The sequence below is a fragment of the Nanorana parkeri genome, unplaced genomic scaffold (assembly GCF_000935625.1).
Source record: "Nanorana parkeri isolate BGI_ZX_2015 unplaced genomic scaffold, ASM93562v1 scaffold768, whole genome shotgun sequence".
Lineage (NCBI taxonomy): Eukaryota > Metazoa > Chordata > Amphibia > Anura > Dicroglossidae > Nanorana > Nanorana parkeri.
In genome coordinates, this window is record NW_017307036.1 from 624,714 (window position 1) to 637,834 (window position 13,121).

The window sequence follows — 13,121 nt, forward strand, 5'->3', positions numbered from 1 at the left end:
CTCACCACTAGCAGTAATGACCACACTGATCACAGGTGACCAGATAATGCCTGCAATCCAGAAGACCAGAAGGTGTCTCCATGACTGCCAGAGCACATGAGCTCTGTGGAATACAGTTGCTAATAGGGATGCACTGATACTTTTCAGATACCCGTGCCGATACTTGGCATTTTCATGAGAACTACCAGGGTTGCAGAGGTTGCAGCTGGGACTTGGCTCTGGGGCTCCACCACTGTCCTGAAATCATTAGTCTGTATTGTTTTTTTAAAACGGTCACATGACAATAAACAAAAATGTATCAGTACTTGGGCAAATTTTCTCTCTGCAAAAATGGTGCATCCCTTTATTTATATTTATAAACCAAAATCATACATTAAAACAGAGATGTACAAATGCCAGGAGCTCTGTGTGCTCCTTACAAATGACAGCTGCCTCCTAACATTTGAATTTTTCTCTAGTCTTAGAGCTCGAAAGGTATCTGTACATGTACCGAGTACGGTACTTGGTATCAGTGCATACCTAGTTGCTAATATGATACAAGCAGGACAGACTGAATCAAATAATAATGAGCTGAACCTAGATTTGGAATTTAAGGATGCATCATTATTCAAACTTCACTATGAAAAATAATTGTGTATAAATATTGTTCATTGCTACACTAAATGGCATCCTGTCTGATGGCCTGTCTTTCAGGATCAGTCCAGGCTGGATTAACAATATAAGAACAACAATAATCAATTGAGCTCTGCTTCTTTCCATCTAAGGCCTGGTTCACACCTGGGCGTTTTACAGCGCGTTCCTACGCGCTGTAAAACGCTCAACATGTGAAAACCAATGATTGCCTATGGCCATGGTTCCCACCCGGGCGTTTTACAGCGCGTAGGAACACGCTGCAAAACGCCCTACGCCCAAAGAAGTACAGGAGCTTCTTTGGGGCTTATTTGCCGCACGTATCCATTAGGATACAGCCGGATAACGCGCAACAAGAAACGCGCATATTCTGTACACCTAGGTGTGAACCCAGCCTAACAGCAGCTTAAAGTGAATGTATCACTTCATAAGCCAACTAGTATAGTGTCTGAAATGTTACTAGCACCTGTATAAAAGTGAAGCATTATAACATACAATGCAATCTTGCTTCAGAGTCTGCCCTCCCTCTCTCTTTGCCAGGGCTAAGATTATTGCGCTAGTTGATGTCAAACAACCTAGTTCTGCTCGGAGCACAAGGCCAACTCTTAACGGAGTGTGAGAATTAAAGGTGCTACAACATTCTAATATATGCTATGCAAATATTGCAAATGATTTCTAAAGATAATGTACAATTTACTAACAAACTAAAGGGAAAAACAAAATTAACTAAGCAAAACATTTACAAGTATTTCAGGATATAGTATCCTCTCAAAATGTAAAGGTGTAAATTAGTATATTTCTTAAACTGTGAAAAATCCCCCGTTTTAAAGAGTGGGTAAAACTACAAAATATCAAGTCAGAATATATTCTACACTGCAGCACTGTCATATGTATCACTTCATAATGAAACAATAGGCACTGAATAAAGAAAAATATATTCAATCTCTAATCTAAACAATAAGTCTTGTCACATGTATGGCTTACAGTATAACTGTGGCACTAACGCTTCATGTTCAGTTACCACCAGCACACAAGATAGTTTTGCTAAAATGACATTAAAACAATTGGTTGAGCATCAGACTTTACGAAGGCTGCATTAAGAAATGATTAGTGCAAATCAAGCTCACCAACTTGTGTGTTCCCTAATCCACATCAAATACTGCTACTCTATGTGCATGAATTAAAATATACAAATGAGTCATCTACAAAAAAATAATGTAAGTGCTACTACTACAGTACAAAAGTCCAATCAGAAAAACCCTGCAACATCAATACTATTAAATTATATGATCAAATACTTAATTGACTTCTAAAACTGAGTAAACAAAATGTGCACGCTACCTCTGTAACTACAGCTACTACTTCTAGCATGCCGTAAACAATTTTAACATGTGCAGATTTTTATAGCCAAGATGAATGCTTTCCTATTGAACTGCTCAGCAGCTGAAAATATGTGCACCATCTTCATCGCTAAAACTAAGGACGGTATCCTCATCATGCATTTCTTCTGCATACTCCTCCAGCTGAAGACTACCAAATGAGTAGTTATTTCTTGGCATCGGTGAAGAGCTTAACACTATTGGGTTTCCGTAAACAAGTGGGTGGCTAAAAGAATCAACTATGTCTGAATCTGTATCGCTAGATTCACTACCGCTACTGGTAGAACCATCATTCATGGGGACAGCACTCATTTGTTCTTGTACCATAGCTGCTGGACGCAATACAGGACTGCACCTAAGATGTCTATTGTCAAAAATGCCATTTGACATCATTTTGGCTTCCAGGGCAGCCATTTTGGAAAGATGGCCTAACCTTTGGTCTTCAGCTTTGTGGTCGGTGACTGGGGTGGAAGACATTTGGCTTAAAATAAAAGGATCAGTATCAGAATGGTTACGGTAGCCAGCCTTGAGTTTCTGAATATGTGCACTCTCCAAAGGTGGGCTATACTTGGTATAGGCATAGCTTTGGCTATCCAGTTCACTGTCTTCTAGAATCCCCACCCCATTATTGTTATTGTATGAATTTGCTGAGATATAACTGGGTGAACCTGCTCTGTTAAAACTCATATTTGGGCTTGATCCTTTGCTACTTGGAGACAAAGGAGCAGCTAGGGGACTACGTCTGCCTGGTCCATTAAACATTTCATCTATTAAAGAGCTGTGCCTAGGCATTTTGGGACTACTGCCAGCATAAAAAGACATACCAGCTGAGTCATCATCAATATACTCTTCAATAATGTTAGATGATGACCTAACAGAGGAAATTTGCTGTCTCAATTTGGAATGTTTGGGATATTCATCTGTTCGATAGATTCCATTACTACAATGAAATCCAATCTCATCGTTGTCATTTGTTTGGGACTGAGAGCGGACCAAAAGCGCTCTGTGAATATCATACTCGCTATCTACATCACTGCAGTCAATATAAGGAATTGAGTTACTGCTGCCATGAGCAGCCCGGGATGCTGGACCTGTGCTTGGCTGGTGTGCATTCTTCATATTCTGCTGAATATGATCTTTGACTGTGTCTTCACCATCAGCTATCATATCAGCGCCGTCCTTTGCTTTCTTGTCCAGTATGATCTTCTTAGGAGAAGGGCTTTTGCGCTGCACTGATGCCTCAATTACTAGCTTTTCTTCCTTGCTTGGGTATAATGTTTGAATCTCATCAGGCTGAGGATGTTGTGCAACAGACATTTTAGGGCTCTGTGGTAGGAAAAAAAAATGAAAGAAGAAAAAAAAGAAAGGGTAAGAAATGTTACATAGTATTTGAGGTTGAATAAAGACAGGTCCATCAAGTTCAACCTATGTGAGTGTTTGTGTACACTAGTAATTAAAAGTACCTGTACCCATGTATGTTTTGTTCTCTGAGGAAAGCATGTAAACGACAATTGAATGAATGATTTAATACTCTTTGCTGATACCTCTGATCTGGAAGGGAGTTTCACAACTTTACTGCTCTGATAGAAAACAATTCCCTCTGTCCTTTGTGGTTAAACCTTTTTTCATCCAATTTTAGGTGGTGGCCTCTTTTAGTGAGTTTACAGTAAAAGCTTATTACTGACATCACCATTTAACAATTTCTACAGGTTTAATCCTCATCTAGGTGCATAATGTAAACAATAGAAACAAATGATGCATAATATGCTCCCTACTGTCTGTCAGCTCATCAATCATGATCATAATCAATTGCTGGTAATGAAACATACTTCGTGCTCCGTCCACCCCACAAAGTGGCGAAAGAAGAACTAAAGAAGTTGCGCTGCGTCTGTTCAGCTACTGACGAGTGTCCCGGTCTCCATGGAACCGGCGGCTTTGTTAGATGAATGCTGCAGATGCGGCGCAACTTCTTCAGTTCTCTTTTCGCCACTTTGTGGGGTGGACAGAGCATGAGGTATGTTTCATTACCAGCAACTGATTATGATCACGATTGACGAGCTGACAGACAGTAGGAGCGTATTGTGCATCATTTGTTTACATTGTCATGCTTTTTAAATCCTTTTTTTTGGCGGGAATGTGACATCATCATGACGTTAGAGGGGGCGTGATAGACTGTTTTGGGCTGTTTCCACTGGTTGAAGGCACTTTAAACTTTGATATATAAGGTGCGGTTTTAAGCAATAATTGTCATGTTAAGTCTACAGCTTGCAGTATACTGAGATGCCGCAGCCAGGACGGATCTCGACATTACTGTCTGGATCCACCCAGCTGCGTGAGTGACAGCTGCCTCTGCCTATCTAGAGGCAGAGCCAGCTGTACCTGCCCCCTCCCCCGTCCGTTCCGCCAGTAAGCGCTGGAGGATCGGACAGGGGAGGGGGGAAATACCTACAATGAAAAACTTTGCAGCAACTACAGCCTTGAGTCTGTAATATATGCTTTTTACATCACACTTTTATGCATTGCAGTTTGCAAAACTGCTCTAAGTGTTAAGTTAAACGAAGAGTGTGAGTTAACAGACTTTTTAAAATTCTCTGTTGAATTTAAATTCCGACTCTGTCTTTCAAATACATGAACAATGCATTTTTTAAGTAACTCAAGGCCACTCAAGACTCAACTCAAGGTTTTCCTCCAGGATTTTCCTGTTTTCGCTTCATTTACTTTACCCTCAAAAGCTTTTCAGGATGTGTTCCAGAGCACCATTCCTACAGCATGTTGCTGACTCCAACCATGCTTCATGGAGGTGATGATAATGATTAGGGATGCACCGATACCACTTTTTTAAGGCTGAGTACAAGTACCGATACTTTTTTCAAGTACCGCCGATACCAATTACCGATACTTTTTCTTAAAGGGACAGGTCACATTTTTTCTAAAGCAATACAAAATCATGATTTCAGGTCAAACCTAATAATGATCATTTACAGCGCTTTGCTTAGGCAAGACAGGGTGTTTAGTCGGAATGGCCAGAATGGTCCCATCAGACTATAGAAATATCTTCCAGCTATCTTCAAGGTGTCAAAGGAGCTTTCATGCAAACTGGAGGTGAGATATCATATTAGTTTAGGCTAACAGTGGCTTTCTTCTTGCCACTCTCATAAGCCACCAGGTATCAGCTGTTGAATAACTAGTCTCTTTCTCAGCCACTGAGGTCTCTGCATGGCCATTGGTCTTTTGGTGGCATCCATTAATATTCTCCTCCTTGAGCGGTCGCTCAATTTTGGTGGACAGCCTGCTCCTTTGCAGATTCAAATGTGCCATACTCTTTCATTTTCTTACCGACTGATTTAACTGTACTCCATGGGAACATTCAGTGAACATTATATATTGTTCTATCCATCTGCTGACTTTCTTTTCAATCACCTTTTTATGGTGTTGTTTGGAGTATTCTATTATCCTTATGGTGTAGGTCAGAGGTCTCAAAGTACCGGCCCCTGGGCCAATTGTGGCCCTCAGCCAACTGACAAGTCAGGTACACGGTCATGGACCGTGTACCTGACTTGCATTAACAGCTACATGGTCTGCATCTCTGTCAGGTGCACACTGCATAGATGCTGCTGGCTGTGCGCTCAGTTACTTTCAGCCAGAGCTCTGGCTGAAAGGATGGGTTAGTAAGGTCTGCACCGGACCTTACTAATCACCACTGGATCACCAGGGAAGGATGTGCCTCCTCGCTGCAAAAATGTAAGCAGGTGAGGGGGCAAATTGTTTTATGTGGGGTGGGGAACAGGAGGCAGCATATTATTTTGTGTGGGTGGTGGGGAACGGGGGGAGGGTATTATTTATTTTTGGGGGTGACGACAGGGGAGGAACATATTATTTTGTGTGTGTGTGTGTGCGGAACGGGGGGAGCATATTCACACCTGTATGTTTAGGTACGATTAGGGATTTCTGCGTCAGGAATTTGCATTTTCCTGCAGCAGGAATCCCTAATGTGGCGTTTACATGCGGCAGCTGTCATCCATTCAAGTTAATGATCAGGTGACAGCCGCTGCATGTAAACTCCTGCACACCGCATGTAATCGTATGCGATATGATTACATGTGGTTAGGAATCAAACACATACGATTACATGCGGTGTGCAGGAGTTTACATGCAGTGGCTGTCATCAGATCATTAACTTGAAAGAGTGACAGCTGCCACATGCAAATGCCACATTAGGGATTCCTGCTGCAGGAAAACGCAAGTTCATGATGCAGGAATTTCTAATCACACCTAAACATACAAGTGTGAATGGGGCCTTATTGTGTGCAAATGAATGCTTGTAATTCTGGTTGTGGGAGGTTGTGCATATTTCCGTTTGTGTGTATTTCTATGTGTGAAGTGTGAAATTGAGAGAAAAAAAAAATTGTCCAGTGAGTGAATTGATGCATCTATGTTAGCATGGTCATAGAGGAGACTGGCAGGATCACCAGGTTTAGTATGATTTGTGAACAAAAAAAGGCAACAATATATTTATTAGGATGTTAAGGGAAGGCACATTGTCAATTTTAAACTTTGGGTTAACATAGACTTTAATGGCCAAAGCACAGGTTTACTTGACATTTCCAGAATTAGTATATAAGAACTGTTTGACACTACTTTAGTAATGACATCAATATTCATTCAAGAAATAGCACAACAGAAAAAGATATATATATACTAACTTGTTTTGGCACCTCTAAAATCTGCTCAGTTGAGTGGGCAGTCAAACTTCTTATAGAACAAAGCTTGCTATGCTTCCTGTAAAAAGAGAGTTTGTGTATTTATTTTTAACTCCATTCTTAATTCCTAATTCCATTCTTATCCGCCCCCCTCTCCACACTGATATTGTTTTTTCCCAGTAATAACAAAAGATAAAGATGTTTTCTGCTTGTCATACAAATATTTTGATGAACCAGAATTTCTCACCTTTCAAACTGTACTTTTTTATGGCCTCCTTCCTTCACATAGTCCAAAACTTGCTTCTGTGTACGACCGCTGACAACAAATCATAGCAGAAATTGAATGGCAGTTTTATTCAGTCTGATATTGGACATGTTTGCAAAGTGACCTTTTAGTATATAAAGCACAGCTAAAGCTAAGAATAAAATATGTCGTAATGCAGAGGGGTTTGTTAAAAAAAAAAAAAAACTGCCAGACACCGAGCATGCATGTGCAGGAGTTATAACTTCAGTGGCCACCAACAGTTGAAGAAAGAAAATATTGGGCCTGGCAACAGAGTGCAAAGACCTTTTCATTGGTGGAGGAGGACAAACTGAGCTAATGTGCAATTACGCTATGCAACTTCTAACCCCATCCCCCTACAAAACTTTAGGTTTTGTTTTAAAGGTGAAGTTTAAAGGAGAACTATGAGATGAGTGATTTCCACTCACCTCATAGTTCTAGCCGACCTGTGACAATGAGACTGTCACAGGTCGGCTCAGTAGATCGGGAGGTGAGAGAACACATACCGGGTTCCCTCACCTCTCGATCCTGTCACGGCTGGATTCCCCTCTCCACGCTCCGATCTGCCAGCGCTGACTGGCGGAACGGACGGGGGAGGGGGCGGGTACAGCTGTCTCTGCCTCTAGATAGGCAGAGCCAGCTGTCACTCACGAAGCTGGGCGGATCCCGTCATCTAAGTCGTGATCCGCTCCAGGTGCGGCGTCTCAGTATACCGCGAGCTGTAGGTCGCGGTATACTGAGCTTAGGGTAACGGGAGGACGCTAGTTTGTGTTCTCCCGTTACCCCAAGGAGAACTATGGGGAAAAACACTGACCCCATAGTTCTCCTTTAATCCAGGGATGCTAGTGTCGATACAGAGTCTTTGGGTGAGTACTCGTACTTGCCCAAATGCTCCGATACTGAAACTTCCGGTCAGCGGGAGCATGGAGCCCGCTTTCTTTCCAATCAGGCAACCAGGCGGTGGGTTATGACCCGCCTCCCGACTTCCTGAATGGCTAGGAAGCTGGTTCAATTGTTGCCGAGGCTACCTGGCTTCCTGACCAATCAGGAAGCCGGGTGGCACATAATGACCTGTCTCCAGGCTCACTGATTGGTCAGGAAGCTAGGCTGCCTAGGAACAAGTGAAGCCGGCTTCCTAGCCAATCAGGAAGCTGGGAGGCGGGTCATGACGTGCCGCCTGGCTTCCTGATTGGCTAGGAAGCCAGCTCCACTTGTTGGTAGGTAGCCTGGCTTCCTAACTAATCAGGAAGTCGGGCGACACGTCATGACTCACATCCCGGTTTTCTGATTGGTCAGGAAGCCAGGTAGCCTCGGCAAGTAAACCCAGTCTTCTTTTGCTAGAACACCGGCTTCACAGGCAATCAGTAAGCCGGGCAACAGGTCATGATACGCTGCCCGACTTTCTGATAATCGGGGCACACGGCACCTGTACTTGGGAGTACCGAAAAAAAAATTTTATTGGTACTCGTGCTCGATACCGAAAAAACGGTATTGGTGTATCCCTAGTTTATTCTGGCTATAGTTTGCCATCACTGGTCTCTTCTCCCATAATAATCAAAATGCTACTGAATTTTTTTAATAAAACCTGTCTGTTTTTATGACATGCTTTATTTTAGACCCAGTGATGCTATCACTGGGTCTCTGTACATCTCTTTGCAATGCAGGCACATCATGGCTGGTGAGAGCACACAGCACCCTGCTTGATGCAAGCAGCTCATAGGAGGAATTACGCAAATATCAAAATGCTTTGATTGGTGGATAGCATCCTGGAACGGTGGGAGTTCCTAAGCAGACTGTATCTGCATGCAGATCCCCCTAGGTAACACCTACATGTGATGCTGACCTTCCATGATTAAAAAAACTGAAATCCAGTATATGAAAGGGATAGGCTAAGCATACGCAGGCTGGGGAGCAAGATCTAGATGATGCTGGATGTCCTCCAGTCAGGAAATGGGGCAGGCTCTTTCAAAGTTGCTTCAACTTCTAATGCACATTGTAACATGCTCACAGTGTACAGTCAAATCAGAATTTCAGTACAGGAGAGGAGCCTGTGCAACTGTGCAAGACTGAAGGTAAGAATGCAGCTCAAGACCTGGCTGCTGCTGCTGATCTCCCTATCCGTTGTGGTCGCCTGGTTGTCTAAAGCAAGAATAAAAATCAGGACTAGTTTTACATGGCTTTCCTGATCTGCATTCTTTTTTCAGGTCCATGACTCAAAGTATTGTAGCCAGTGGGTCAGCATAACAGCCAGGCAACTAGCATTGTCAGAAGGAGTCCAGCAATGGCAGCGCTTGTATTTCTCTCATGACAGGTTTACTCGGAGGTCAATTCTAAAAACTTATTGGCTACTGGCTTGGGGCCAAGTTCACACCAGATGCAGTCCATTCAGTTTGGCAGCTGCATCCAAAATGCATCACAATACTTTCCAATTGGATTTCTGGTGCTATGTTAACACCAGTGCAGTCTGTTTCAATGCAGTCAGAAAAAATACAGCTTGTCACATTTTAGCGGCATCAGACCACAACGGAACGCATCAAAACACTTTTAAAACGCATGCAAGCGCATCGAAACGGAAAGCATCCAAAATGAAAAAAGAAAAGAAAAGAAAAAGCAGAATTGGAAGAGCTCTGACAAGAAGAAGTAAGTGACAAAATGGTCTGGATTGCATTTTGGAAAAAAAATTGAATCAGATCTCCTCAAAATAGCGCAGACATACACAGTTATGGTGTATTCTAGGCCTTAAGAACACAAAATGATTCCTTGCAATGCTGATGTTACAGCATCATGAATGTTATGACTTTTATGGTTGTATGGCTTACAATACAGGCCCTTTATACATAAATCTACATATATAGGACAGAAGAAGCATTCCAAATGACCTAGGAAATATACAATGCTAAATCACACATTCGTCTCATTGTGCATGTGCCTGCAAGTTCAACACAAAACCGGAGGGGCCGAGGATGTAAAACAGGATCATGTGTCATGTTTTCTGTGCGCTGTTTTCAGGTTTGAAAGACAGCTTAACAAGTATTAGCTGGAGGCTTGCACCAGCACTGTGTTTAACAATGGAGACCTGTAATATAAACCATTCTCTTCTGGAAATGTATGCTTATTTTACCCAGTCCAAAGAAATACACAGAAATAAATCATCGATTTTCAATTGCTGTCTGTGTCACTGGGAAGATCCACCCCTCGAACTGGCTGAAGTCACTGTTCAGCCCAAAAATGTTTTCATTTTTGGCAACTTAAACAGAAGTCAATTAAAAAACTGACTATTGTTGAGTCTGGTGGTGCTTGGCAGGGCCGCCTATTGGATTTCAGCAGGAAAACGGCCACAATTTGATCGAGTATGGCCAGCTTTATTCTGGTGTGTTTCAGTGCAGAAAATCAGGTCCTTACCTGAATCTAAATGATGAACCTCGGCTGAAAAGGACTGGTTTTGGCTTTGGTTTGGGTTCCTCAAAGAGCCTGAAGAAGGCATGGTACTCAACACATATCTTCCAGAAAGACTTACAAAAATCTCGGCTAGCCATCATAAACTCCAGCGTGTCTTGGAAAGAACTCTAAGAGAGCCAAAATATAGCAAACATTAACCCATTTTCCAAATACTGACTGATGAACATGGCAATTAAGCAAAAAACATAAGTTTTGGGTGTCCGTGTAATCCGCAGAAAAACACGATGTCACCATGTGCAGCTTAGAACAGATAAAAAGCTTAAAGGATAAGTTCACCTTTTGCAAAAATTAAAGAAATGCAAAAATTCATAATATGTATGTAAAAAAAATGCATGTCTTTAATATTTGCATTCAAGCCTGGAAAGCATTGCAATTTGATCACTTGATGACCGCTGCAAAGCTCAGGCTTCTGCACATTCTTTCCCAGGCTGAGCCCGTACGCAGGTACAGAGTTTCAGTTAGGAGTGATGAGGGGCAAGGATGGCTAGACTTCAAACTGCATTAAATCACCTCATACAGCGTCCAGCCATCCTCACTCTAGGTAACCCATATTCCTGCATTTACCTAGAGTGAGCGTGGCTGGACGCCATATGAGGTGATTTAATGCAGTTTGAAGTCCAGCCATCCTTCCCCATCTCTCGTAACTGAAACTCCGTACCGCAGTACGAGCTCAGCCTGGGAGAGAATGTGCAGAAGCCTGAGATTTGCAGCTGTGATCGAGTGTTGCAATGCTTTCCAGGCTTGAATGCAAATATTAAAGAGATGCATTTTTTTTAAATATCCGTAATATGAATTATGCATTTCTTTAATTTTTGCAAAAGGTGAACTTATCCTTTAAAGAGAAACATTTGCAAAAAAACCCCAGACCCTGACCATATGAAAAATAAATGAAGACACTTAGGTCCTAAATTACTATACTATTGGTCTATCGTACTGACCCATTTTTACCAAATACAATATAATCAGGGCTTGTGCACCATTATTATTTTTACCTAGTGACAATGTATTCCTTCCTCAATGCATCATACCAAAGAAAGGGTTTGCTCACATAATCAGGTCCTTGGCTCCTAGTGGGATGGTTGTTCTTTGAAAATGACCTGACCTGACCTGAATGTGGCTGACTGTGTGGCTCACTGGCTTGGAGTGTGTGATGTGCCTTTTATCCTTCACAAAAATCAAGAGTTTATTAAACTTTCTGTAGAGAAGTCATAGGTTTAGAGAAGACACATTTCGCACTTCTTTAATATGTGATTAGGCAGCCCACCTTTGATCTTTTAATTAAATTCCTTGATTTTTATACCTAACCTTATAGGTACTCATCTATTATCAAAATAAATTAACCATAAGGCCAAGGGGGCAAAAAGGATAAGTGCGCTCCGTTTTAAAGTGCACTTTTCATTTAAGGACATGATAGCTAGGAGAAAAACTCTGTGGTGTCCCCTTGCCCTAGACAAGTGCTTACCGTATATACTCGAGTATAAGCCGAGTTTTTCAGCACATTTTTTGCTGAAAAATGCCCCCCTCGGCTTATACTCGAGTCAGCGTCTCAAGAACTGAGACACTGGTCAGGTTTCTTCTTACTTACCTCGCCGAGCGTCGCGTCACTGCTGCTCCGGTGGGCGGCGCTCCGAGCGGGGTCATCTGGCAGTCTCCGGAGGTATTTTACTCAATGGTTAACCCAGACTTGCACTTTGGTAATAATGCTATATTTATTGCGTGAAAATAAACAACTGTAAATAGAAACAATTCACACTTTTTCTTTATGTAGAATGATGAGGATTGCAACGTCTGAACAAAACATTGGCTCCCATTAACAATAGTGTGAACACCGACTATAATCTGCATTTCAATATCTAAAACAAGAGTTGCAACGCACACTAAACCCAGCCGGTGTGCAATGACCAGTGTCGTTGATTACTAAATCACCTTATCCATAAGTAGTAATGATGCCAATTGCCACTGTCTTGTATAAAATGTCTCTTCCACTAGATTTAAAATGATAGTACAGCCATGCATACGATGAGTTTAGTTTGCCCCATAAGGTACACTGCAAAAATACCATCTCAACAGCCATCCAAATACTCATTTTGAGTGCACACAAGCAGGGGCGTAACTAGAAATCCCAGGGCCCCATAGCAAACATTTTTAAGCCCCCCCCCCACAACGAAACTCCCCATTTTAGTAGAAATACGCCGATTAGCATGTTTGAGCGTTTTTAATTGTGGTTCAGCGCTGAAACAAGATTAAAAACAGCCAAAATGCTCTTTCAAAAATCGGACGGAAACCACGGTGAAACGCTTCCGCCCTGGTGTGAATGGCGCCTGAATGAGGCCTAACACTTTACTTTAATACTGCCACACCAATGAGAGGCTGAGGAGAGGGGGATTATAAAAAAAAATTAAGGAACGCTAAACTGTAAATAAGCGATTTATGTTATAAATGGTTTTTGCGCTGTGTTGGTGTTTGTGATAAAATAAAACAGGCGTATATTTAATTACAACACAAGGTATCACAACACACTGCAATGCATCACAAAGCTTTGCCATGCGCTGCCACAGTTAAATTAATGTTTCTTTACAAAAGAAAAAAAAAGCATGCACTGCAATCCTTTCTAACAACGCACTGCAGTGCATGTACCTGGCGTACACCACAATATGGTGCACTTGTATG

General features: G+C 42.0%; 1 protein-coding gene across 1 annotated transcript in view; it reads right to left on the reverse strand.

The window, feature by feature from the left end:
• Window positions 1-13,121, reverse strand: part of FARP1 (FERM, ARH/RhoGEF and pleckstrin domain protein 1) — a 166,628-nt gene that overhangs the window by 32,979 nt on the left and 120,528 nt on the right. The window contains exons 11-14 of the mRNA XM_018564646.1: window positions 10,395-10,558; window positions 6,957-7,025; window positions 6,713-6,788; window positions 3,101-3,335 (exon numbers count right to left, since the gene is read on the reverse strand). Of these exons, the coding sequence (XP_018420148.1) occupies window positions 3,101-3,335; window positions 6,713-6,788; window positions 6,957-7,025; window positions 10,395-10,558 (544 nt within the window). The remainder of the gene's footprint in view (window positions 1-3,100; window positions 3,336-6,712; window positions 6,789-6,956; window positions 7,026-10,394; window positions 10,559-13,121) is intronic.